General features: G+C 39.4%; 1 protein-coding gene across 1 annotated transcript in view; it reads right to left on the bottom strand.

Moving 5' to 3' along the window:
* The window catches only part of LOC149070048 (transient-receptor-potential-like protein), a 142,655-nt gene that overhangs the window by 31,569 nt on the left and 86,260 nt on the right, over positions 1 to 24,826 (bottom strand). The window contains exons 2-3 of the mRNA XM_089249747.1: positions 3,418 to 4,880; positions 381 to 641 (exon numbers count right to left, since the gene is read on the bottom strand). Coding sequence (XP_089105873.1) covers positions 381 to 641; positions 3,418 to 4,140 — 984 coding nt within the window. The 5' untranslated portion in view covers positions 4,141 to 4,880. The remainder of the gene's footprint in view (positions 1 to 380; positions 642 to 3,417; positions 4,881 to 24,826) is intronic.

Here is a 24,826-nt window from a genome sequence, read left to right as displayed (position 1 = left end):
ATGTATGCATATACATCATATACATTAGATCTGTCGACTGCATGTTTGACGTCTCCCCCCCGTATCTCCGCCCATGCTATGGACCTACAGATAAATGAGGAATATCGTAAGGAAAGCAAGAGTAAATGAAACCTTAACCTACGTGTGAATGAAAGTTAGGGTAAAGGGCTCATGAGTGACAGAGGAGAGGGAGCATTCCTTTGACAAGTTTTCCAAGGTAATCACGGAGGACGAAACTTCGGGAACCACTCGCTTATAAGAAAGTACAGACTTCAGAAATATTATTTGACAAGAGAGTTTTCAAAACATGAACAGCTAAACATCTAATGCTATAAATAAACTCTGCTGCATATAAAATTGATGTGGGGTGAATAGAGAACCTGTTTCTGTTCATATTTGAGGGCCATTTTCAATCGAGCCAGGTGCAGCTTCTCGGACTGGCCGTTGGAGTCGTCTTCGTCGGCTTCTGAATCGGAAGAAGAATCGGCGTTCCTACGGTTCAGGACAGCGATGACCTCTTCGGTGCTACGGCACAGATCCAACAAGTCGCACGAGTACTTCTTGCACTGGTTGCTCAGGACGAGGTAGATCTCCTTGAATTCGTTCTCCCTCAGAGCCAGGTGCTCGAGCTCCCAGGACAGCTGTCGGAAAAGAAACAAAAATATCGTCGTCATCATTGGAAAAAACTTGGGAGAGATTTCGCTATTTCTCTTATAAAACACTGGACAACCATGGAAATAGCGCCCGACACGAAGATATGCAATTCCGAATGGTTTTGGCAACATCCCCATCGTGACTTCGGAATTTCATGCCATGATATAATGCGCATGAGCACTTTCTTTCGCGGCATCTTTTTAATTTTTTCATCCTTTTTCAATTTTTTTCATAAATTTCTTTTCTTTCTGTTTCTTTTATTGTCATTTGTTTTGTTCTTATTATTGAATATACAGCCAACCCCCGATTAACGGATGTCTTGGTTTGCGAACAATTTGTCTTACGAACAACAAAAAAATGATTCGGTAACGAACTGATCCCGGTTTACGAACACGCAATACAATCTAAATCCCCGAAGAAGAATATTCCATAAGGGGCCGTTCAAGTATTACGTAAGCAAATTTTTAGCCATTTTTGACCCCCTCTCCCCCCCCCCTTGTCAGCAAAATTTCGTCATCAGATCTGCCCCTCTGAATCCTAACGCATATTTTCATAAAGGATGGTTGATGACGTAACTATTATCTGAACTCCCCTCCCCCACTGTCATCAAAAGTCAGCAAATCAGAAATCCCCCCCCCCATCGATGATGATGTAATACTTGAACGGCCCCTAAGTCTGAGATTACAATTTTTTTCCCCCGATATAATTTGGTTGAAGAATTATATCTCATCATAGTACAGTTCTTACCACCAAATGCGCTCTTTTCACGCAGCCCATGGATATCAGCAGGTCATTTCAAACTTTATGAAGATCTGAAGAAAATAACTTTTTCAAAGATGTTTTGCGACAATAACTGACGTAGAATTAGCTGCCAGTAACTTCTGGAAAAATTGCATTCTATCGATGTAAGAGCCCTTAGCGGCCGCAAAAATCAACCAACAAATGCGAATGAAGTTCGAGACAAAGGTGTTTCCGAGTATGTACTCGAGAATGAGAGCTCTAGCTCTCGCGGTTGCGGTTACACCAACAAAATTTCGAGAAATTCGAATGGCAACACTCACTTTTATGCATTGCAAAAAATGATCGGCGCAGTAAAAAACCGTGAATGTCGTTAAAACGGTACTTGTAGCCGCGTAAACAAGATCGCAGGACGCAGACAAAAGAAGGGGTTGGTGCACTAACAGTTCGGTCGGCGAATTCCTGCAGTTTCTTATTAACGTTAGCCCCTCGATGTATTGGTGAAGTTTTATATATTTGTGTTGCTTTCTTCTGTATCTATTTTGTTTTCTATCTACAGGGCGTCCATAATTAAAAGACCCTATTTTACAGTAGCCTACAGGCGAAACCAGTCATCAGAAAAGTGCGAAATTTTGTGGAGGACTTCATGAAGTAAATTTATGTGATTATTATTATATTAAACATGTAAATTTATGTGATGTCACTCAGCAATGTGTGGAGCTCCACCTTTTACAGAAGAACGTGTCATCAGCCGGCTCCTCTCTAATCTATGGCCTCCCCGATCCCCGGACCTTAATCCACGCGATTTTTGGCTTTGGGGGCATTTGAAGCGTCTGGGGTAAGTCGTGACAATCAAAGAACTTTACCTGACCTTAAAGGCAGAATTTCACGTCACATGCTGAACATTTCCTTCGGTCACACACTTCGGTCAGTCGTAAAACATGCCATGTTGCGATTTCACATGGTATCCTGAAACGATGGTCATCATGTAGAACATGTTTTGTTGCAGTAACAATTGTAAAAGTGTTTAACAATTGTTAAAATTGTAAACGTTTGCCTAATTGTGTCATTTCTTAATAAAACGCCCTCGGGTGGCGAAATGTGCAACTAATTTTTTTCCCTGTAACAAATTCTCATTACTTCATGAAGTCCTCCACAAAATTTCACACTTTTCTGATGACTGGTTTCGCCTGTAGGCTACTTTAAAATAGGTTCTTTTAATTATGGATGCCCTGTACTTATGTTTTGTTTCAACATATTGTATCTTGTTATGATATGTGTATTAACCCCTTTATGATCAAGGACGCAATATTGGTTACGATCGCCAATGGAATAAATTCAAACAAGTTCTCTACGCGCGCGTTTTTTCCCTCTCTCTTCACCATCGAATAGTTTTATAGTAACCATATCAACTGAAGCAGGGCCGTCTTTAGAGCATCATGGGCTCCCCGGCCCAAGTGATTTTTCTAAGGCTCTATTGGCAAATTCTAAAAAATTTCAACCGGGTCTCATTTTTGTGAGGCCCCCGGCAGTGCCCGGGTAGGCTAATGCGTTAACTGAACCGAAGTTATGTTTTCTTTCCTTCTATATTTCTGTTTTTTTTCCTCTCATGTGTAATGTATATTTCTACTATATGCATGTAAGAGCGAAAGAGAACAAGTAGGGGGTGAAGGTGAAAAAATATTGTAAAAAAAACTCTCTTATCCTTATATCGATTATACTTCTTTTCCTTCTACATTTTTCCCCTTTCCGTTTTCCAACGTGTGGTTAACTTAGGACGAGGTTACCAGATTTATCGCCGATTCCTAAAATAGAGATTACTCAATTTTTTTTGCCGAAAGATTGTACGTGAAGTGGTTAAATGTTCAATTTCAGGTAAAACGGTGGTCAATTCAGCTTTTTTATTGTCAAGTCCGTTTTCAGTATACCGAATAACAAAAGAAACTGCCAGTTTTATTCGGAGGCGGAAAGCTTGTCAAACTTTAGTTAGTTAGTTTAATTTGTGGATGGAGTTGAACAACTCACCTTGAATGCCGTGAGGATCGGATCCTCACTGGTGAGTGAAATCCAAGCCGGACTCGCCAATGCTCTGTAAGTATGTATCCTTCTCAGGGAATATCTTAGGCTGTCTGTGTGGATACCTTCCTGACACTTAGAGCAGGTGCAGGACAAAGGGTGCGGCTTATCGATGATCGCTCCATGCGTCAGGAGCAGCTGAAGAATCTCGAACTGGTTGCAGTGAGCCGCCAGGATCACCGGTGAAATATCCGGCGAATAGTCGGAGCTTTCCTCCCCCGGCGACTTGGCCTTCGCCCAGTCGTTGGCCAACATCTCGCTGGTGATGCTCGGGTGGTTTATCAGCATCTCGACGATCTTGTACACTCCTTCCCGGATCGCGTACAGCAAGGCATCGCCGATCTTCACCTCGTCCTGCTGCAGGAGCAGCTCGACTATCTCGACATTCTCGTTGTCGGCGGCTATCTGTATGGCACTGCGACCCAGGATGTCGGTGCAGTTCACGTTCACCGAGTTCGGCGGGAGCAGGCAACGTGCCATCGTCGCCTTGTCGCCTCTCTCGGCGGCCTCGAGGAATATCTTTTCCTTAGGGTCCATGGCGTGGCTGTCTTTCAGGGGCTCTAAGGGTATTCGTATCCTGTCTCTGTGGTGAGGCATGACGTACGGCCCTTTGTAACTACTCTTAGAACTGTGTTTATTCGTCTTGGACTCCGTGGCCATGATCAGGCGCATCAGAAGATCACGGATATTCTATAAATGGTTTGTGGTCTGCGTGTACCAAGATACAGAGTCTTCATCTATGATAGGCCAACGTAAATCTCCTGTATCAGGAAATTTACGGTGCATGATGGATGTTCAAAAGCTCGTCCAATCTAAAAATGAAGATAATACGTTCGTTACGAGCCAACGTTTATCTTGCGACGCACGCGATGGCAACACTCCACGCCACAATGTAAAACCATTTAGATGTTTACGAAGGACGTGCCAAGTCAAATCTGTTGTTCTGACAATCGCATTAATTCAGCAGCTAAAGACATTCAAGAAATTTTTATTGTCTCGTCTGTCCGAATGCCGCAAATGGCACGAACTTTTAAGTCGTCCGAAAATGTTGTAAACTTAATAATAACGTAGACAATTTGTTTTCTAGGGGCACCTTTTATCACTTCAAAACACTGTTTTCTTCTCTGTCCCCGTGTGGGAAAAATGGCAGCAGTTTTAAAAATTAAGTTTTCTCCTTCTTCTTGAGTTCAAAGTCAGCGGCTCTCTTCACGGAAGTTAAAACGTCCTGGAATTGTTCCAAAGTTTGAGAGGAAAATACCTCTTCATTTAGGGGGCCTTGAAATTGAGAAGGAGTTATGGACGTCCATCACAAGAGAGAAGGAGGAGCAGAAACCGTTGTGCGTGGAGAGCCTTTTCTCCAAGATGATCCATTGGCGTTTGGTGTGGGATGGAACATACGTTGGTGCACCTACCTGCAAGAGAAATGATTGAAATAATCAGACATCGCATAATTTTTACAGTTCACGTCGCGCTTAAGATATTCGACTACCTTTGTTGTCACTTTTCTTGAAAATTGCACTGGAGTGAACTTTGATAAAAAAATTTTTGATAGAAAGTGTCCCCCAAAATGATAAAAACAAGAATAGATTTTGGACTACCTATGTCACTTTCTATGAAAAAAGTCACTTTCACGTCAAACTTTAAGCAAAATTCATATAATATTCGAAACACGATTGCAAAAAATTCTGTGAATGGAATGTTTTGTTATTTTCACGGTACATTTAGCATGTAATGGTGTTGGTTATGAAACAAAAATAAAGGATTGTATGGCATGCTCATAAGTTACACTCAAATTTGTTAATGTACCCACATGAACTTTTTGAAAATGTATGTGACACATCTTAGATTTTGATTCAAAATCTCAAAAAAATATGTAGCAGAGAATATCGTTTTAAAATGCCAGTAAAATGCCAAAAATAACATCCTCCGTATAAAACACGCTTAAAGTTTTCATTCACGTATTACTTGTATGTAAATTCGCAACACTAAAGTGGACGTAACTTGGATTCTAAACGGTATATACGAAAAATAAGGCCTCTTGGAATTATAAAATAATAGGGCTTTCACATATAAAAAAATTTAAAAAAATGAAAATTCATAGTTTCTTCCAAAATGACGATTCAAACGTAGTCGGATACATAAATGTGATCACATCGCGAATAAGGGTTTCTGATAACTATATCCGAAAAGTCCCGTTTGTGGTGACCATACACCCCGTTTGGTCTAAAAGGACGTACGGTAAACGGGTATCGATAAAACTGTTTTGAACCATATAATTGGTTCGTTTCAATTTTTTTTATCCCATTCTAAAACGGGACTTTTTTTCCCCCGTTTAAGCTAAAATTCTGCATTTTTGTTATTTGGTCATTGCGTGGCGTTAGAATATGGAACTGTCTAATGTGTATCAGGGATTACGATATTTTTTTAATGTACACAAGACGTTTTATAGATCCCTTGAGAAAGTCTTTCAGAAAAATGAATTTGCATCTGAAATCAACTGAAAGAAACTGATCAAGAACTGAAAAGGAAAGCGCTTTTTTTTTCTTCGTCATAACATTTGCCTTCACTCTAGGATATATGTTTTTGCCATAGCAAAAAGCAATTCCACACGCACATGGATCAAAACGAATACCACGGGCCGATCACGCCATGAAGTACGGAAATGCTTTCAACAAGGGAGGGGAAGAGCACCTTCTGGCTTCCTACATAGTCTTGCAGCCTAATAACGATAACTTACAGGAAAAAAAATTAAGTTCGGTCAAACCCTAGCTTCGGAATTCGCAAAAAAAGTTTCGATGGGAAAAAAAATGATAGCATTACCCGAAGTCCCGATATCAAAAATCGAATTCCTCCCCCTCATGTTATGACATCGGTCCGTCCCGTTCTGTGCAAAAGCGATAACAATACCGGAACGATAACATTATCCGTGATTCTAATAAGCGGCGTCGACTGTATTAAAAAACTCTTTCAAGTTAACAAAGAAATTTTAATTCAGGCACCAGATTCATGGGACAGGCCACAGAAATTTAAATTCAGGCCCTAGATTCATGGGACAGGCCACAGAAATTTTAATTCAGGCACCAGATTCATGGGATAGGCCACAGAAATTTAAATTCAGGCACTAGATTCATGGGACAGGCCACAGAAATTTTAATTCAGGCACTAGATTCATGGGACAGGCCACAGAAATTTAAATTCAGGCACCAGATTCATGGGACAGGCCACAGAACTTTTAATTCAAGCACTAGATTCATGGGACAGGCCACAGAAATTTAAATTCAGGCACTAGATTCATGGGACAGGCCACAGAAATATTAATTCAGGCACCAGATTCATGGGACAGGCCACAGAAATTATAATTCAGGCTCTAGATTCATGAAACAGGCCACAGAAATATTAATTGAGGCACCAGATTCATGGAACAGGCCACAGAAATATTAATTGAGGCATCAGATTCATGGGACAGGCCACAGAAATATTAATTGAGACACCAGATTCATGGGACAGGCCACAGAAATTTTAATTCAGGCACCAGATTCATGGGACAGGCCACAGAAATATTAATTGAGACACCAGATTCATGGGATAGGTCACAAACTCGCACAGGAATCTGTTCCGTTGTTTTTGTGAAATATTACTGATGGATTTCGCTGGCCCTGAGATATCCTAACCCTTAACCTCCGTTGTGAAAATTCTGTGTGTAACTGGCACCGTGGTGCCATTTTGACCCCACCGAATATTAATCAACGTTCGGAATCATTGGTGGCCCGCTGGTCCGAGACCAGTGATTAAACAATCGGACCACCGAGAAAAAAAATTGTGGTGGTCCGCGGGACCAGTAGCGAAAAAACGTCGCCAGTCAATTTGACACCTGAAAATTTCTTATCTTTTACTGAATATATTCTAAGAAAAACCACGTGAATTTATGTGAAGATATTTTGTTTTAACTATTTCATAATCAATTTCGTTGCTTGATTCTTAGGGGGAAAACTATTCAGAGTATACTTATACTTCTTAGTTGCAAATATCTTTTGCAAAACTTTTCTGAAAATGTTCATTCAAACAGGAATGCCTCTTCAAACCTCCACACGTGTCTATCGATAAAGACACAGAATCAACAGTGGTGGGCTCTATAAGGTTTGATTACAGTTTTAATTGTTTTTATGGTTTTTTGCATCTCTTGGTGGCAGGGCAGGAACTAGAGCGAGTGGGGGAAGGACAACTGTCCCGGACGGCAAAATTTATTTAGGGGGCGGCTGTTTTAGGTAGAAACGAAGAACAGCGTTACAAAATTATCGAATTTTAAAGTTGTGGGGGGCTTCAAAATAATGTTTGCCCCATGTGTACGGCCCTGCTGGTGGTATATCACTCTTCTAAATCTATGTATATAAAATTGATTTTCTGTCTGTCTGTCTATCTGTGTGTGTGTGTTCTCTAATTTTAGATCTATTTATGACATGAATGTCGCTCTCCACTTGTTAATACAAGATATACGGAAAACTGGATGTTGTGAAGATATTTATTATTTGAAATGTTAATTTTTTAAGGAAGGAAAAAACTCATCTCTGCCTCTACCGGGAGTCGAACCCGGGTCCCTCGATTGCCGGACGAGCGCTCTGACCACTAAGCTACAGAGGAGATAGAGATTTTCCTTCGCTAGAGCGTATATATGCCGAACGGAACCGTGCAATGGATGGTGAAACCGATCAGCTAATAGCTCATAGACGACGAGCCACCAGAGGGCTATATATATGACATGAATCGAGGGACCCGGGTTCGACTCCCGGTAGAGGCAGAGATGAGTTTTTTCCTTCCTTAAAAAATTAACATCTCAAATAATAAATATCTTCACAACATCCAGTTTTCCGTATATCTTGTATTTAGATCTATTGTTGCCAAAGCAGGGCAAATGCCCGAAATGGGCGGAAAAACTGTCAGGCAACAATGGTTTTGGGGCCTCAACAATCACTATCGCACCGTTTATTTTGGTTACCGTGGTTTCCCAGCAATGCGTTTGAGACGTATTGTCACTTTTTCATTCCACCCAGTAATGAAGCTTTTTGAATAGACGTCATAAGCATCATCAGCATCACTTTGAGGCTCAGGCAAAGGATGATCCCTCATAGAAATCAGTGTGAAAATTGCCGATTTTACTATAGAAATGCGGAAATTTAGTGGGGTTTTCCACACCACATCAATAATTTTAAAAATTGTATTGAATTCTCGATTTTTGAAATATTGAGTTCGCTTAGCCCAGAAAATCAAATATGAAGTAGCCGGACCTACTTTTGAGTTAGATATTCATGCAATAACATTGATTTCAACCGTTTATTTATATCTTCTCAAGCATGAAAATTAATGTCTCTCCGTATTGTCTTTTAATATTAAACTGCATAAATTCATATGATTTAAGTTGTTTTAATATTAATTATGAGCCCATATATAAAGTACATCGAAAAAATTCCACAGCTTTAACTAAACATTTTTGGAAGCTGAAACGGGCAGATATGGATAACTTGAAGTTCAGGGGGAATCGAAATACCTAGCTCTCCTTAAAAAAGGGGCAAAAAATATATATTCATTTCTACGTTTCTTTAATCTAGATTTGTTTCTTTCATGAGTCGCGCAGGAAGGCGCCATATTGGTTAACTTAGACACGGTTTGCATGTCCCTCAAAGAAAGAAGGGGGAAATCACGTGTTCCAAAAAGCCTCACTCAAGAAAACCCGGGCAGCTCCGGGTATTATAGCTAATGACAATATGCATTTAGGAAAATAAATTGTTATTATTATTCGGAAGAGATTTTTCGTTTAGCGGACCACTCACTCATGATGTCTGCGGACCAGTAGCTTCTGCAGTGTTGCCATCTTTGATACTGTGAAGCTGAGCAATCTTGCGCATAAATTGAAAAATGCGTCCCGTATTTCCCGGGATAGAATTATTATTTTTTCCATGGTATTGTAAATGTCCCGTATTTTTTTTTACCCTACATCTGGTAACATTATTTTCGAAAGTACGTATGTAAACCTAGAAGGCTGATATTTCCACCCAAATAAGGGCCATTGAACATCCCTTTGCTCGGGGGCTCACATGCTCTTGAGACGGTCCTGAACGAGGGAAGCGGGGGACACGAGAGGGAAACATGGTACAAATGGGGTGGGGGCAAGTTCGAACGGAGAGAGAGAGAGAGAGAGAAGCCTTGTTTTGAATACAAAATATACCAAAGATACCATTTTACTATTTCAGGTATGTTACGCGTTTGAAATGCATCGCCATTGGAGGAAACACAAGCATAAATGCATGACCAATATCGTGATATTTCGAATTCAAACTTCAGTCCCCTTTCGTCACTCTGATGCGATTACAGTATTCGAGAGCGAGTGAGAGTCGATATCTCGAATGTTCTGTGCAGTGTCAAAATGCCGCTCTATTGTAAGTTCATGAATTTCAAATTTATTAAGCTTTCGCTAGATTCCCTGCATTCAACTGAAGTTGGGGTCCCTTTTCAATGAATAACGATAATGGGGGCGGCGCACCGTTTCTCTCGAATCGCGAGGGAGGGGAGAATAATGGAAATGTAGTTGTTGGTTAACAACTGCGAAATATGCTTTTCCTAAGTTGAGAAGGATATCATTGAGGGGGGATGATAAGTTCATATTTAAAATTGAGAAAATGGATATAATACTTTTGCCAAGTTGATCAGAAAGTTTTCAGCCAAATACTGCAATAGTGCAGAGTGGTTTGCTGGCGACATTTATATTTTTTCAGAACTTGGTGTCCTTATACGATACATATTCGTCTGACATTTCACGAATCAGTTTTATCTGATGATTTGTCAGGGGCAGGAGCGACTCAAGCAGAGGTGCAAGTGATAAGGGGGCGACCTCTTAGGCTCTAGTTAACACCGATGCACCAATTACTCATACCCTTTACCGGATAAGCGTAAGTAATGATGATTCGTCAATAAGAGCTGTAATGTGGATCAAGTTATCTGTCATGATTAAGAAGGATAAAAAGGTTTCTTTGAACGCGGGACGTATGGTCACGAGTGTGTTGCTGTGTAACCACTAGTGTGTGGCTACATTAGGGGGAAAGAATGGTTTATCCCAGGTCTCCCTAGACCAGGATTCTCAGCCTTTGCGAGCCCACTTCCCAGTTTCATTCATTTTTGTGAATCGAAGGCGAGGTCCATGGTTCCCATATCCTGTAGCAGGGCTCCTAGGCTGGGATCTCTTGCGCGTCCCCCAGACCAGACTTTCATAGGCCCGTTTATGATGAATTCATAGCGTGAAAAAAAAAAGTGATGAGAATCGTCATGGGCAATCATAGTTTTTACAGAGCAAAATACTCGTGACCATACGCCCCGCGTATAAAGAAACTGACCCTTTTTTGGTCCAGTATCATTTTTTATCGTTCTTAATCATACCAGATAACTTGACCTACATTACAGCTCTTATTGATGACATTACTTACGCTTATCCGGTAAAGGGTAAAGAGCACGAATAACGATGTTTAGGGCCTCTGGGAAATCGTTAATATACACTGCTGGCCACCCAAATTGCAACACCAAGAAAGACAAGAGATATCGCAACAATATTTATTTTGTAGATAACATGTTGACCAAGCATCAAATGATTAAATTTATAGACTTCTGTGAAGTGTGGTTCCTGCCAAAATCAGTAGCCAGAGTAGCCGCCATTGTTGGAGATCACCGCTGCCACACGCGTCGGCATTGATTCAAAGAGACTTTGGATGTGTTCTTGGGGTACAGCAGACCAAGCAGCTTCCACGCGTTGCCAAAGTTGATCTGGTGTGGCAGCTGGGGATGTAATCTGGGTCAATCGTTGAGCAACCATGGACCACATGTTTTCTATCGGCGAAAGATCCGGAGAGCGAGCTGGCCAGGAGAGCAATTCAATCTGGCGATTGACGAAGAACCTTTGGACAATGCGTGCCACGTGTGGTCGCGCATTATCCTGTTGAAATATGGCTGTGGGCAAGCCCTGAAGGTAAGGAAGGACAACTGGCTCCAACACCTCGGAGATGTAGCGCTGGCTTTTTAAAGTACCGGCAATGCGTACTAGAGGAGTGCGAGAGTGATATTCAATACCGCCCCATACCATAATACCCGGTGCAGGACCAGTGTGGCAGTGCATAACGCAGCTGTTCAGCATCCTCTCCCCACGGTGTCTCCAGACTCGAATCCGACCATCGTGGTGTTGCAGACAGAAGCGTGACTCGTCAGTAAAGACAATTTCATTCCATTGTGCCGTCCACATCCTTCTTTCATCGCACCATTGGCGGCGGAGACGTCTGTGGTTCTGCGTCAAGGGTAGACGAAGCAATGGACGTCTTGCGGACAGACCACTCTGCTGTAAACGGCGTCGAATGGTATGCGCAGACACTGGATGATGCGGTACAGACTGAATGTGCTGTGCTATGGTTCGTGATGTGGCTGAGCGATCCGTCACTGCCATACGCACAATACGCCTGTCATCACGTGAAGTGGTGCACTGAGGTGGATGCGATCGAACACGTCGGTCCGTCGTACCCTCCTGCATCCAACGATTACATATCCGCATTACAGTTGTTTGGTTTCGTCCAAAACGACTACCGATTTCCCTGAAAGATAATCCACAATCTCGGTAGGCCACTATCCTTCCTCTGTCGAACTCGGATACTTGATCAAAAGATGATCGCTGTTTTCTACGAGGCATAATTGATCGTTTTTTTGAAAAAACCACAAGAAAAACACAATTGCAGTACTTCAAATCGTCGAATGCTCCAAGCCTTAAATAGCGCTTTGAAGTGGCGCCACAGGCGCGCGTGATGTGCGTCTGCGCTGAAATTCTAATCATTTGCATATCTCACCTCCGCTAATGCATGTTGTAAATTTCATATTATTTGCATGCTTCCTTCAGGGTGTTGCATTTACGGTGGCCAGCAGTGTAGATTAAAAACAATAATGGGGGGAAGGGGGAGTACCGATAACGGAGAGGAGTACCTGAGTATATTCAGAGATTGAGAAGTAAGATTTTTTTAAATGTACAAACTGTTTGAGATTTTTTAGGAAGGTCTACGGTCACTTGTACAGTTGAACATTCAAACCAAGATTAGAGAGCTTAAGGAGTAATTTATCGTGTGGAACTTTCAAACAAGACTCAAAGCTCTCTTGCGCATTTCAGGCTTCCTACGTATTTCTAGGAGCACTTACATCTCCCGCGCATTTAAATAGGTAAACAAATGCCTCCTACGCGTATCTCAGGTTACGCACGCGCATCTTGCGATACCTATCTTCAGGGAGTTGAGCACATCTCCTAGGCATTCCTCTAAAATAACACTTCTAACGTATTTCTAGGAATACGCAAGCTTCGTACGCATTTCTAGGAGTAGATAAATAAACTATCTGTGCATTTCTAAGAGTGCATACACTTCTAAGGAGTACACTCTTGTTAGGAGTACATAAATTCACAGTACACGTATTTCTAGAGAATACTAACGCTTCCTATTCGATACTAACACCTTCTGCATATTCGATGCATTAATACATTCTATGCATTTTAAAGGAGACACGAATGACTCCTATGCATTTTTAAGGAGACACGAATGACTCCTATGCATTTTTAAGGTGACACGGGTGACTCCTTCGCATATCTAGCAGTATGCACGCATAGTCGTACGCTCGTCTATTGGTACATAAGCTGCATCCGCATTTCTGCCTCTTGCGCATATCTAGGAGGACGCACACTTCCTTGCATACCCAAGGAGGGTAATATACCTATGAGCTAAGCAACTCTCTTGTACATATCACGGGTTAAGTGCTAGCCGTCTATGCAAATCTAAGGAAACGCAAGCCTCCTATGGATCCAATTCCAGGGTGCAACTCCTGCTGTGCAATTCCAGGGATTACTGGAAACATGGGAAAAGTGATATCGATTTTTCGAGTTCGGTATAAAAGTACAGCCGGGGTCGTAAACCTATCAGAGGAAGAAAACCTATCAGAGAGAGAGAGTGAGAAAGCCGTAAGATCCTTACTGTTCATCAAAACGAAGGCGGTTTATGACTGGAAACACTTGATAGTTTTGTGACTCTCTCTCTCATGTCATAAGTACCAGGAACCAACTAGCCTCGGTCACTTGATTATCCGGGGTAGTGCAAAAATCGAAATTCAGCACAGGGATTGTATTATGAAGCCAATTAGAAGAAATCGATCTCTAGCTAAAGGCGCTGACGTTGCAGCTCGACTCTCCCAACAAAATGGAGAAACCATCTAGAACAGAATGCACCTTTTCATAATGATAAGTGCGGTCAAACTCGGTTATAATGGCATCGAAGATTCCGTGAATTTTTGTCGTTATAATAGAATTATCTTTATAACCGAGGTTGCCGTTTTCGAGAGTTTTTTTGATGAAAAATGTAATAAGATGCAATCAAATGCTGCGCGAGAAGTTGTTATTTTATTGTGAAATAGGGTGATCATATTCGATCGAGAGAAGACGAGAAACTGGGATCATGAAAAAAATATGAGATATTACCAAAAATATTACCAACTGTGAGAGAAATCGCCAAATATGACTAACATTTGGCGAGAATGTACAGTACAAGAAATATGTAGTGATTTGAAATGTATTTCTCTCAAAGGGAAAAAATTAACATGGCAAATATAGCCAGAGACACCTTCACAGAATATATCGAATATATCAATGCAAAAACAATAAGGTAACTGTTTCCACATCCAAGCTCACGGATTCCCCCGAAACTTTTCCAAGGAACCTCCAAGGGGATCCGTGGACCTCTGGTTAAGAACCACTGCTCTAGAGAGTCTAGATAAGAGGTCTTCAACCTTTTTCTAGTCGCGAGCACCGCCTGTATCCATCATCGAAAGAGGAGCACCCCCTTTCGGCAAGTTCGACATACGAATGCATGAAATCGAGATAATTTCCATCCTAGAACGCACACAATATGTACAAGGAATTTAAATGGAACATTGATCAAGTGCTCGCGAGCATCGAGCACTCCGGGTGCATTAGGGGAGCACCGTGGTGCTCGCGAGCAACGGGTTGAAGACGCCTGGTCTGGAGACGATACGATTATTCTGTTCACTAACCAGCCGTATATGTTTCGCATCGCTATAAAACGAATTCGTTTTCCATTTTTAATGGGTTCCGCCTCCGGTGACGTAATCGCCACGTGACTTTTAGCCTAAAAACTGTAATTTTTAATGTAATTTATACCAAGCGGAAAAATCCCACGCACATAGTCCTAAATATACTGCATGCGTATATTTAAGGCCTAAGTCTGTACATAAAGAAAACAATCTTTATATTCGCCTTTAAGCGACACACACACACACAAAAAATAAACTATGTAAGATATAATCTCGAGCACAGATCGTATCTTAGCTTAATAATTTTTTCATGAAAGCATCGGCGCCGTACATAAATTTCCGAAAGTGCTTTTCCGGTGGCCTAGAGAGGGAAAAAAAAGCTTTCAGGTAAATAGCCAGGCATCGCAATAACCTTAAAACTTCCAGTCAAGAAAAGAAAGTGGGAGAATGTGAACGTACTAAACTCCCGTTTCGACCCTTTTTTCCCCTTTAGTGCGATACGCCGAAAGTTACGGCGATCGTAATAAAAGAAATCATCTATAACGTCATTTATTGGCTCTTTCTAGAACGTTTCGTAGTAAGAAGGGATTAAAAACCATCCCTTTTCGTGGCTTTATTCAATTTGAAACGATGCCAATATGCAGACAAGGTAAACACTTTATGTGCGTTTAATAAGAGTCCATAAAAGATATGAGTCCATAAAAGTTGATAAATTTTTTGGTGAGCATGGTTTTCTATCCCGATGCACCTCAATTACAAGATAAGCTAATCAGAACGCTACGTATTAAGTTGGACCGACTGTGTTTGACGCTAAACAGGAGGCAAAAAGGTGCCAAGCGGTATAACGGAAAAATACCGCACTATCATTATTAACCTAACCCAGAGTGGAAAATGTTCAAAAGAGCAATTGAATCACCAAATGATCGTGCCTGGAAAATTCACCGACAACAATTCACCGTTAGGAAAATTCAGACAACAGATGAGGAGAGAGAGGAAAGAAAACAAAGAGATTTATTTGAATTTATTCCACACTGGCGTGTGGACGCAATATTACGTCCTTGATCGTAAAGTAGTTAAATTCGCCTTTATGAAAAGGTTACAAGATTTTATTTTCATTCTAACTGGTACAATGATTGGTTCTTGAGTCCTTTTATCTATCGGAAAAGGGAGTTGATACGACTTATAAAAGGGTATTTTTCCGTTATACCGCTTGGCACCTTTTTGCCTCCTGTTTAGCGTCAAACACAGTCGGTCCCACTTAATCGGATATCAACGATTCCAAAGCCCGCAATAACCGATTAAACGGGGAACGATTCAATTGCCATTCCACAACGGTAGTACAGTTTATATATTGAAAAACTGATGAAGGATCAGTATTAACGAAGCTTCTCGAATAAATCAAACATCAAAAATGAAAACCGAAAATTATATTCAATTACAATGATCACACAAAGTACCTAAGATTTTTACTTTTCATTTGGAAAGTCAGCGCTCTGTATTGGCTCTACGGGGAACAAAAGTGAAATAATTATATGTGTACATTGAAGACAATCTGAGTACATTGACAGACCATGACCGATTGGACTTCTTTCTATCAAACACATACATGCACAACATAATTCTATACACAAACAATATATACTTTCCTTTCTTTATAGGCCTTCTTGGCTAGTTTGTATGCTGACAGGGGGGCCCATAGGGCTGGGAATCAGCCAAAATTCAATTCTAGTCTGGTCTGGAATAAGTACCTCGCTACATTACGCATTTGCTCAAACATAAACACGTAGTACTCGGGCGTATGATCCCTTCACGTGAAATCTTTAACGCAGAGTCACCCAAACTTATGGTTCCATCGCCCTCTTCTTCGAAATTTTTTTCCTCTCATCGCCCCCAGCTCAATCGAACCCATAGGATCTTATGTTATACCCGTAGCTTCTACCGCCTCCCTGGACCATTCCGTCACCCACCAGGAGGCGATATTGCCCACTTTGGGAAACACTGCCTTACCTAGTGATGCTGTAGCCATTGATGTAACAGTTGTGAAGTCGCTCGCCGATTCAGCTTGTATACCGCACCAATACGAGATATACCGATCACCAGAAGGAGTTGGTTACTTATTGGACCACGGGGGTATCTCGAAAACAAATCTCTACCCATGTGGGGGCCTATTCTTGGCACCCCTTGTCCCCGTTTTCGCTTTGGTCGACAAAACCTTTTGTATTCTAACACGTGCTTATGTTCCACTAACCGTCTAATCCATGGGGACACGATTAAAGTGATGTGATACAGGGTCTTTATAATTAAAGTTCCACTTCGAAATGGCCATAAAAGGAAAACTACCGGACAAAATGTTATCAAACTTGTTAATAGTTTACAGGAGGTCATAGAATTAAATTTTCCGCAAAAAAATTTCAAACACTCACCACCAGCGGGGAATGGCGCTGTATGCAATATTGTTAAACGAAATAAGACACGAAGACACCGGTTTGAAATGCTTTGAATCATTTCTAAAATGTGTTACAAGCATGTTCAATGCGGCGTCCACCATTTTCTGAAAGCAACTCAAATCGCATTACTGCGTTCTCAACAGCATCTCTTAGCATATCAAGAGGAATGTTACGGACATATCTATGTATCGCATTTTTCAATTCTGCCAAAACCCCACAAACAGTTTCGTTTTAGAAACGATTAAAAACATTTTAAACCGATGCCTTTATGTCTTATTTCGTTTAACAATATTGCATACAGCGCCATTCCCTACTGGTGGTGAGTTTTTGAACCTTTGTTTTTTTTTTGCGGAAAATTGAATCCCATGAGACATCCTGTAAACTATTACCAAGTTTGATAACATTTTTTGTCCAGCAAGTTTCCTTTTATGGCCATTTCAAAGTGGAACTTCAATTATAAAGACCGCGTGTATTGGGAGCCAGTATAATTCAGGCACCAATATTATCACTTCAGAGCTCAAGCAGGGGATCCAAAACGCTTCTGACGCTCCTAATGATTTGTAACGAGTGTCTTTAGAATTAACACGAAATAGGATCACATGTCAGGAGTCGACGAACCCCTTAAGGGTACTTAAAACGAAGGGGGTCCTTGAGCTCGGAAAAGAATGCAATTTACTCACTGCTTTTACATCTAAACAGAGTGTCCTGTAAGTGATGATGCGGACTTTATCTCATTAACCATTCATCGTAGATGTATGGTTTCAATTTGAAAAATGCCCAAAATGCATTCAAAATCACATTGTACCAGTTTTGGAAGTGCAAATACAGTGTGTCACAAAATTAAAAAAATCTACATTTTCTACGATCTATGTCCTCTAACTTCCAATTAGAAAGTTGCTGCCCTGTCTCTTCAGGGCCCAACAACAAAAACCCTATGTTTTCAAGGGAAATGTTTGCCGAGATATTCGAATTCAAAATCGTGATTCGAACGTGAGACAGTGCAACAACTTTCTAATTGAAAGTCAGAGGGCCGGCGGAGGGGGTGCATAAAAATTTAGATTTTTTATTTTGTGACACAATCTTTTCAATCTCAAAACTGGTACAGGATAATTTTTTAGCGTAGTTGAAGCATTTTGCGAATTGGAATCACACCTCTACGACGGACGGTTCATGAGATAAAGGATACCCATTACCGGATACCCTGTGTGCTGAATACTATTTAATAAAAGGATCCGTGGCCTTCATATTATTGCCCTAGGGATCTGGGAGATCCATCTTATTGGCATAAAGGATCCGTGTAAACACAAAAACTTAACAGCCATCGTGATAGACCCACTACAGAAACCGCATTTTCAAGAACCGCATTTTCAAAAATATGGAATATATCTTGGAACTGAACAAATACATTTTGGTACGTAAAATAGCTGAATTCACCAAATTCTTTTTCTCCCGCTATTCCCCCCCCCCCGTACTGTAAAAACGAACGCAGAATAAATTTGGAAGATGGGAATATCTCGGGGTATTTTCAAGTCGGAATAATTTTTCATGTAAATTTGTTGCCTGTCATGTATAACGATCTAAAAGGTGGAAAAGAAGTAAGGGGGAAAAAAATACATAAAATGAAATCCTTGCGAGGTATTTTTTTCTCGTTTTTTCCCGTATTTTGTTAGTATTTACCCGTGGCATCAATCCAAGATGAAATTGCTTTCAGTTACAGCTGTTTTTGCTCCATCCGAACTCCTAAATAGTTCGTTTTTATTTCCCTTCTATATATCTCTTGCCATCATAACCATCTTATATCCACCATATGATACTTAATGTCAAAGCAATAGCGCGAGAAACTGATGATGAGAAGAAGATTCGATGGAACAAATGAGCATCAAGACATGAAGATAAATAAAAATACCACTGAAAAACGGGAGGAATATAACTTTTTTTTTTTCAAAGAAAATGTGTGTACATGGTTATTGAAAAGTACTTATGTATATATATAGCCAAGAATTCTTTTGCAATTAAATAGCAGTTACCAAATTGGTAACGGGATGCACCGATGGAAGTAAGCATTTCTGTTTTCAGTTTTACTAATTAAGGGAAGATAATTAACATGCGTTAAAAAAAAAGAGTTGTAAACATTAGGCAAGGTTTCTACGCATTTCAAGAGGGTACACAAGCTGCAAACACATTTCAAGAGGGTACACAAGCTGCAAACACATTTCAAGAGGGTACACAAGCTGCAAACACATTTCAAGAGGGTACGCAAGCCTCATGCGCATTCAAAAGAGTACGCAAACCTCATGCGCATTTCAAAAGGATGCACAAGCCTCATACGTGCGTATTTAGTGGTAAATAAGCATCTTACGTACTTCAAGAGTGACATGTGCATTCATCACAGGGGGATACGCTCGCCTCCTACGCATTTCAAGAGGATACGCAAGCACCATAAGCGTGTTTAGTTTTGGAACAAGCATCCTACGTACAAGAATTACGTATTCAAGAATTACACGTGCGTTCATTGCAAGAAGATACGCGCACCCCTACGCATATGCACCCCTACGAAGGTGGGCATATCTTCTTGCAATGAACGCACGTGTAACTCTCTTGAAGTACGTAGGATCACTGTTTAACACTAGACATGCGTATGAAGATTGTGTACCTCATTTAAATCCGTAGGAGGCGTGCGTATCCCCTTGCAATGAACGCACGTGCAAACCTTCAAGTGAGTAGGATAGCTAGTTTAAAATTAGACATACGTACGAGAACGGTATACCCCCTTGAAATGCGTTGGGGTGCGCGTATCTTCTTGCAATGGACGCACGTGTAATTCTTGAAGTACGTAGGATGCTTGTTCAAAACTAAACATGCGTATGGTGCTTGAGTATCCTCTTGAAATGCGTAGGAGGCGAGCGTATCCCCTTGTGATGAACGCAAGTGTTATTCTTGAAGTATGTAAGATGTTTCAATCCGCATGCGTATCTGGTGGTAAATAAGTATGTATACCCCTAGATACGTACAGGGGTTGCACGTATCGTTTCAGGGGTTACACATGCCTCCCGCGCATTTGAAAGACATAGGCCTACGGTCCGTCATACGAATTTCCGAGGGAGCGCGGAAGTACATGTATGATCAAGCACCCTACGCATTTCGAAGGTTGCATACGCCTCCTACGCATTTCAGCAAGGTGCACACAAACGCCTTTTTCTTCGAATTTCTCGTGTCACGCAATCCTCATTAATCCGGGTGTTATTATTTCTCGCTTGAACAAAAAACATCAGATTAGAATCCAAAAATAAAATATGAAATTGATTAATTTATTCATTTAATTTCTGTTGAGAAAAACAAAATATTTCCTCAAAGAAAATCATCTTTTTTGGAGAAACAAGCTAGACTAGACAATAAATAAAAATATCACAAGGAAAATATTAACTCTCAAAGCTATCAAAGCGTGCTCAATTTATTCATTCTTGAAAACATTCCAGTCCGGATAACACATATCAACTTTATTAACTTTTTTTTTCCAAGCCTCTGATGCCAAATATTGCAATATACATACATATATATAGGTATTATTTCGAACCCGGGAGCGTTGACAGCTTCACTCATGCTAGATTGAATATTTATAAAAGGAGAGTCGAAAATTCTCGGAATAAGATATATTTCAGACTTTTCTCTCTCTTTTTTAAGATTATTTTGTTGAAGAAAACGAAAAAATTTCAAGAAAGTTAAGATAATATTGTATTGACGTCGAAAAACATATTTTTGATAGTGAATTCCAATATTCAATATCAATATTTTTGAGGTATTTTTTTCCTTTTGGAAGTATGCGAGAAGAATCTTTTATAGAAATACTAGTAAATCTGTGTTCGAACGAACGAAAACCTTTTAAAATGAGATGAAAGAATGTGAGGAATGTGTTTCCGAAAATGTCGTAAATATTACGTATTTTCCATTTGACGTGGACTGAATAATACATTTTTTTCGAATTCATTTTGCCTTTCGTAATCGTGTTTTTAGGCCTGAAAAAAAATGAATTCGAAATTTTAGCTTCAAATTTAACGGTTTTTCTTTTTAAACATGGATTTTTCTTACTCATTAAATTTTTGTGAGTTTTTTTTTCAAAATTTTTTTGATGTTCTTGATTTTTTTAAAGAAATTGGGTTTTTTTTCCGAATTTTTTCATTTTTTTAAACAAGTAAAAACTTCAATTTTTAATTTTCGAAAATTTGATCTAGGATTACGCCGCAGAACTTTTCCCGCATCAATGTAATAACAAAGTTTATTGCATTGGATTTTTAACAATGGATTTTAGTAATTCTATTACAATGTAACGCTTGCAAGAAAGCTTTTTCTCCCAACAATGGCTATTTTAATGGAGCTTATTGTCACAACGATTGATATTTTAATGAAGCTTATTGTCACAACGATTGATATTTTAATGAAGCTTATTGTCACAACGATTGATATTTTAATGAAGCTTTATCTCCCAACAATGGCTATTTTAATGAAGCTTTTTCTCCCAACAATGGCTATTTTAATGAAGCTTTATCTCCCAACAATGGCTATTTTAATGAAGCTTATTCCCACAATGATTGATATTTAATAAAACGTGTTCTCACAACAAATGATTATAGCGAAGCTTTTTCTCCCAACAATTGATATTTAATAAAACGTGTTCTCACAACAAATGATTATAGCGAAGCCTTTTCTCCCAACAATTGATATTTAACGATGTTTTTTCTCGCAATAACTAGCATTTAAAGATGATTTTTCTTCCAACAATGGACACTCAACAGTTTTTCAACATCGATGGATGTTTTTTCACGAATGTTTTTTCACGAATGTTTTTTCACAAATGTTTTTTCACAAACGTTTTTTCGCAAATGTTTTTTCACGAATGGTTTTTCGCAAATGTTTTTCTCACAAAAATCTGGATGTTTAACAGATTTTTCTTCACAACAATGGACATTTAACAGCTTTTTTTCAACGGTGCTCTTGCAGTTATCGATTTCTTCATGAATGTTCTTCTATTTCTTCTATCGAATGTTCATTGCCATTTTTTTCCTCTACAATATTCCATCAAAAATTTTTTAACAATGACTAAAATACTATCTAAAAATAATTCTCTAATTTTAGAAATAAAACAATTTAATACTCCCTATCAGTGTGTGACAATCACCTTTTCTAAACATTATATTCTACGCTTTTATAAATAAATACAGTCGATTTCCGTTTTAACGAATACCGTTATAGCGAAAATCTCGTTTTAACGAAAACGCTTCTAATCCACAGATAAGTTTACATAGAAACAATGTATATAAAAACCTGAAACTCCTTTGCAACGAAGTGATTGCTCCGATCTCTTGGAGTTCGCTATAACGGGATTCGACTGCGTGTCAGCAACAATTTACACCAAATAGGAACCAGAACATTTTATATTTCAAACGCAATATTGTGATTCATAGTTATTTTTTGAATGATGATAGTAAACAATACTAGATAATAATTAAATAATTTTTTTCTTGGATATACAACAAAATAAACTTCATAATGTTATTATGATCATGATAAAAGAGATGTAAAAACCCCCAAGAAAGGGATTTGTATAAAGAAAAAATCCTTGAAGGAAAATTTCGGTAAACGCATATTTTTCATTTATTTTCCCAGTATGTTTTACTCGAAGCTGTCCATCATCGTTCTTAATTAATGCATTGTTATTAATGGCCAAAGAAATCCCTAAGGATTGGTAGTTACTACTAAATGTTATAGGGCAAGAAAAAATCCCTAAAGATCCCTTCACTCGTCGTTTCCATGGTAACAACGCGGTTTGACGTCACTCGCGAGGGAAAATCGAAATGTGTTTTATCCCGCCCTTTTATTCCATCTTGGAAGTATCTTTTCTTTGGATGAAGATGAATTATTGGGTGATATCTTCAAATCTGAAAAATTTCTGTATATATATGTATTTCGTACGGAGAGAAAATTTGACAAATTGAAGTATAATACATGTACGTTACAGTAAATGTGGCACCATTCTGGCAAGTTTGATAAATTCCCTAAATTTATCAATTTTGCCGGAGTTAATTCATATAATACCCGCACGCGCACACACACAAGGGTCGTTTGTAAACTTACTAAATACTGAAACAATTGTCATTTTGCCGGTGATTATGTATACAGTAATACCCAAGCATCGTTGGTAAATTTAATAAATACTGAAAAATTATCACCTTTAACGTCGTTAAACGCCAAGCGTCGCTCTTAAATACGATATCTTACTCAATTAATCACATTTTTCTGTTAATATGCATAACGTGTCCATTGGTCTGATAGCGTCTGATTAATCTGGAGCAACACCCTATCACTAACTGAATGATAGGTGACTGACTCACCTATTAAGGTGACTATTAAGTGACTGATTTGGTCACTCTCTACGTTCACTCACTTGGCCACTAATACAATCACTACAGTAAAATCGAAAATCACTAAATTCAATCACTCACTCGGCCACTAATCTGAACAAAAGAAAGTTCACTCACTTGGTCACTCATATAGTCAGGCACTTGTTTATTATGTTCATTCACTCAACCGTATTCTCACTCACTTGGCCATTCGTACACTCACGCTCTCGGTCAATAACTCAATTACTAATACGGTCACTCACATGGTCCCTCACACGGTCACTCATACGGTGAGGCTAGGGGAAATGTCAGGAGAGAAACTTCTGGGGCGAAATAGCCGAATCCCGTCTGCCTTCTGAGAGATGTTTCCTTCAAATATTGCCCCATCTGGTTAATTTTATAGAATTTAAAAAAAAAAATTGTAAAGTAGTTTCTTCAAATGTTTATTAAAAAAAGCAACAGCAGTTTTTTTAAACACTTGAAACCGCATCTCATAAAATTCAATGCACAATTTCTGGAACTTACAGAAGAACAGTTGTTGCGCATAAGTGGTAAACGTGGTTCTCATTTGAATCCGGTGAGAGAATTTCAATTAGTAAAAAAAGTAAATTGATGAATTTTTTGTTTAATTTTCAACTCTTAAAAAGATAAGAAGCAATAACTGAAAAACGATAATTGAAATAATGGGCTGATTATATGAGGTCATATTTTCACGTTTTTTAAGTCATAAATGATTGCATATTTTCAAGATTTCGAGGTCATACAAATCGGAGCCCTATCGTCGCGATAAAGAAAGTTTAATTTCAATTTCACTACACTCATCACTTTTACCGGCGATTATGCATAATTCCAAAATAAGGTTGGAAAGTTTGATAAATATGGAAAAAAATATGTATATAACCTTTCTTCTCTTCATTAAACTAATGAATTATTTTCGCCCGCACATGATACGTGCACTGCACATATTTTGCGATAAAAATTAAATTAAATTGAAATAAGTGTGGAAATGAGATAAAAAACCATCCATAACAATATTATTGTAATGTTGGCTTTCTTCACACGTGACAACAAACAAAACAAACATCAACATTCGAATTCATAGTTCAGTTAATTAAGCAATTAGCTGACGATTTATCATATTTACCAACACGAGCTTGGGATCAAAAATAGTCTTATAGTTGAATATGATAAATTTTCGGTTTATGACCAAGATTTAATAAATTAGAATTAGGAAAAAAAAATTAGTGTTTACTGTCCGCTCTCGGCAATGGGGGAGTGAAATACATTAAAGCCCTATTCCACGAGACCGGAGATGAGAGAAAAGCATGGGCCCCACGAGGGTGGGAGGGTCTAACAGTGCTCCAGCCCTGCGGGCCCGGGACGATTCTCATCATTTTTTTTGTTTTTTTA

Source organism: Pholcus phalangioides, unplaced genomic scaffold (genome assembly GCF_987345545.1).
Source record: "Pholcus phalangioides strain wild (caught in Gottingen) unplaced genomic scaffold, Ppha-v1.0 ptg000022l_1, whole genome shotgun sequence".
Classification (NCBI taxonomy): domain Eukaryota; kingdom Metazoa; phylum Arthropoda; class Arachnida; order Araneae; family Pholcidae; genus Pholcus; species Pholcus phalangioides.
The sequence above is the reverse complement of the archived record's forward strand: the minus strand, read 5'-3'. Positions and strand labels throughout refer to the sequence as shown.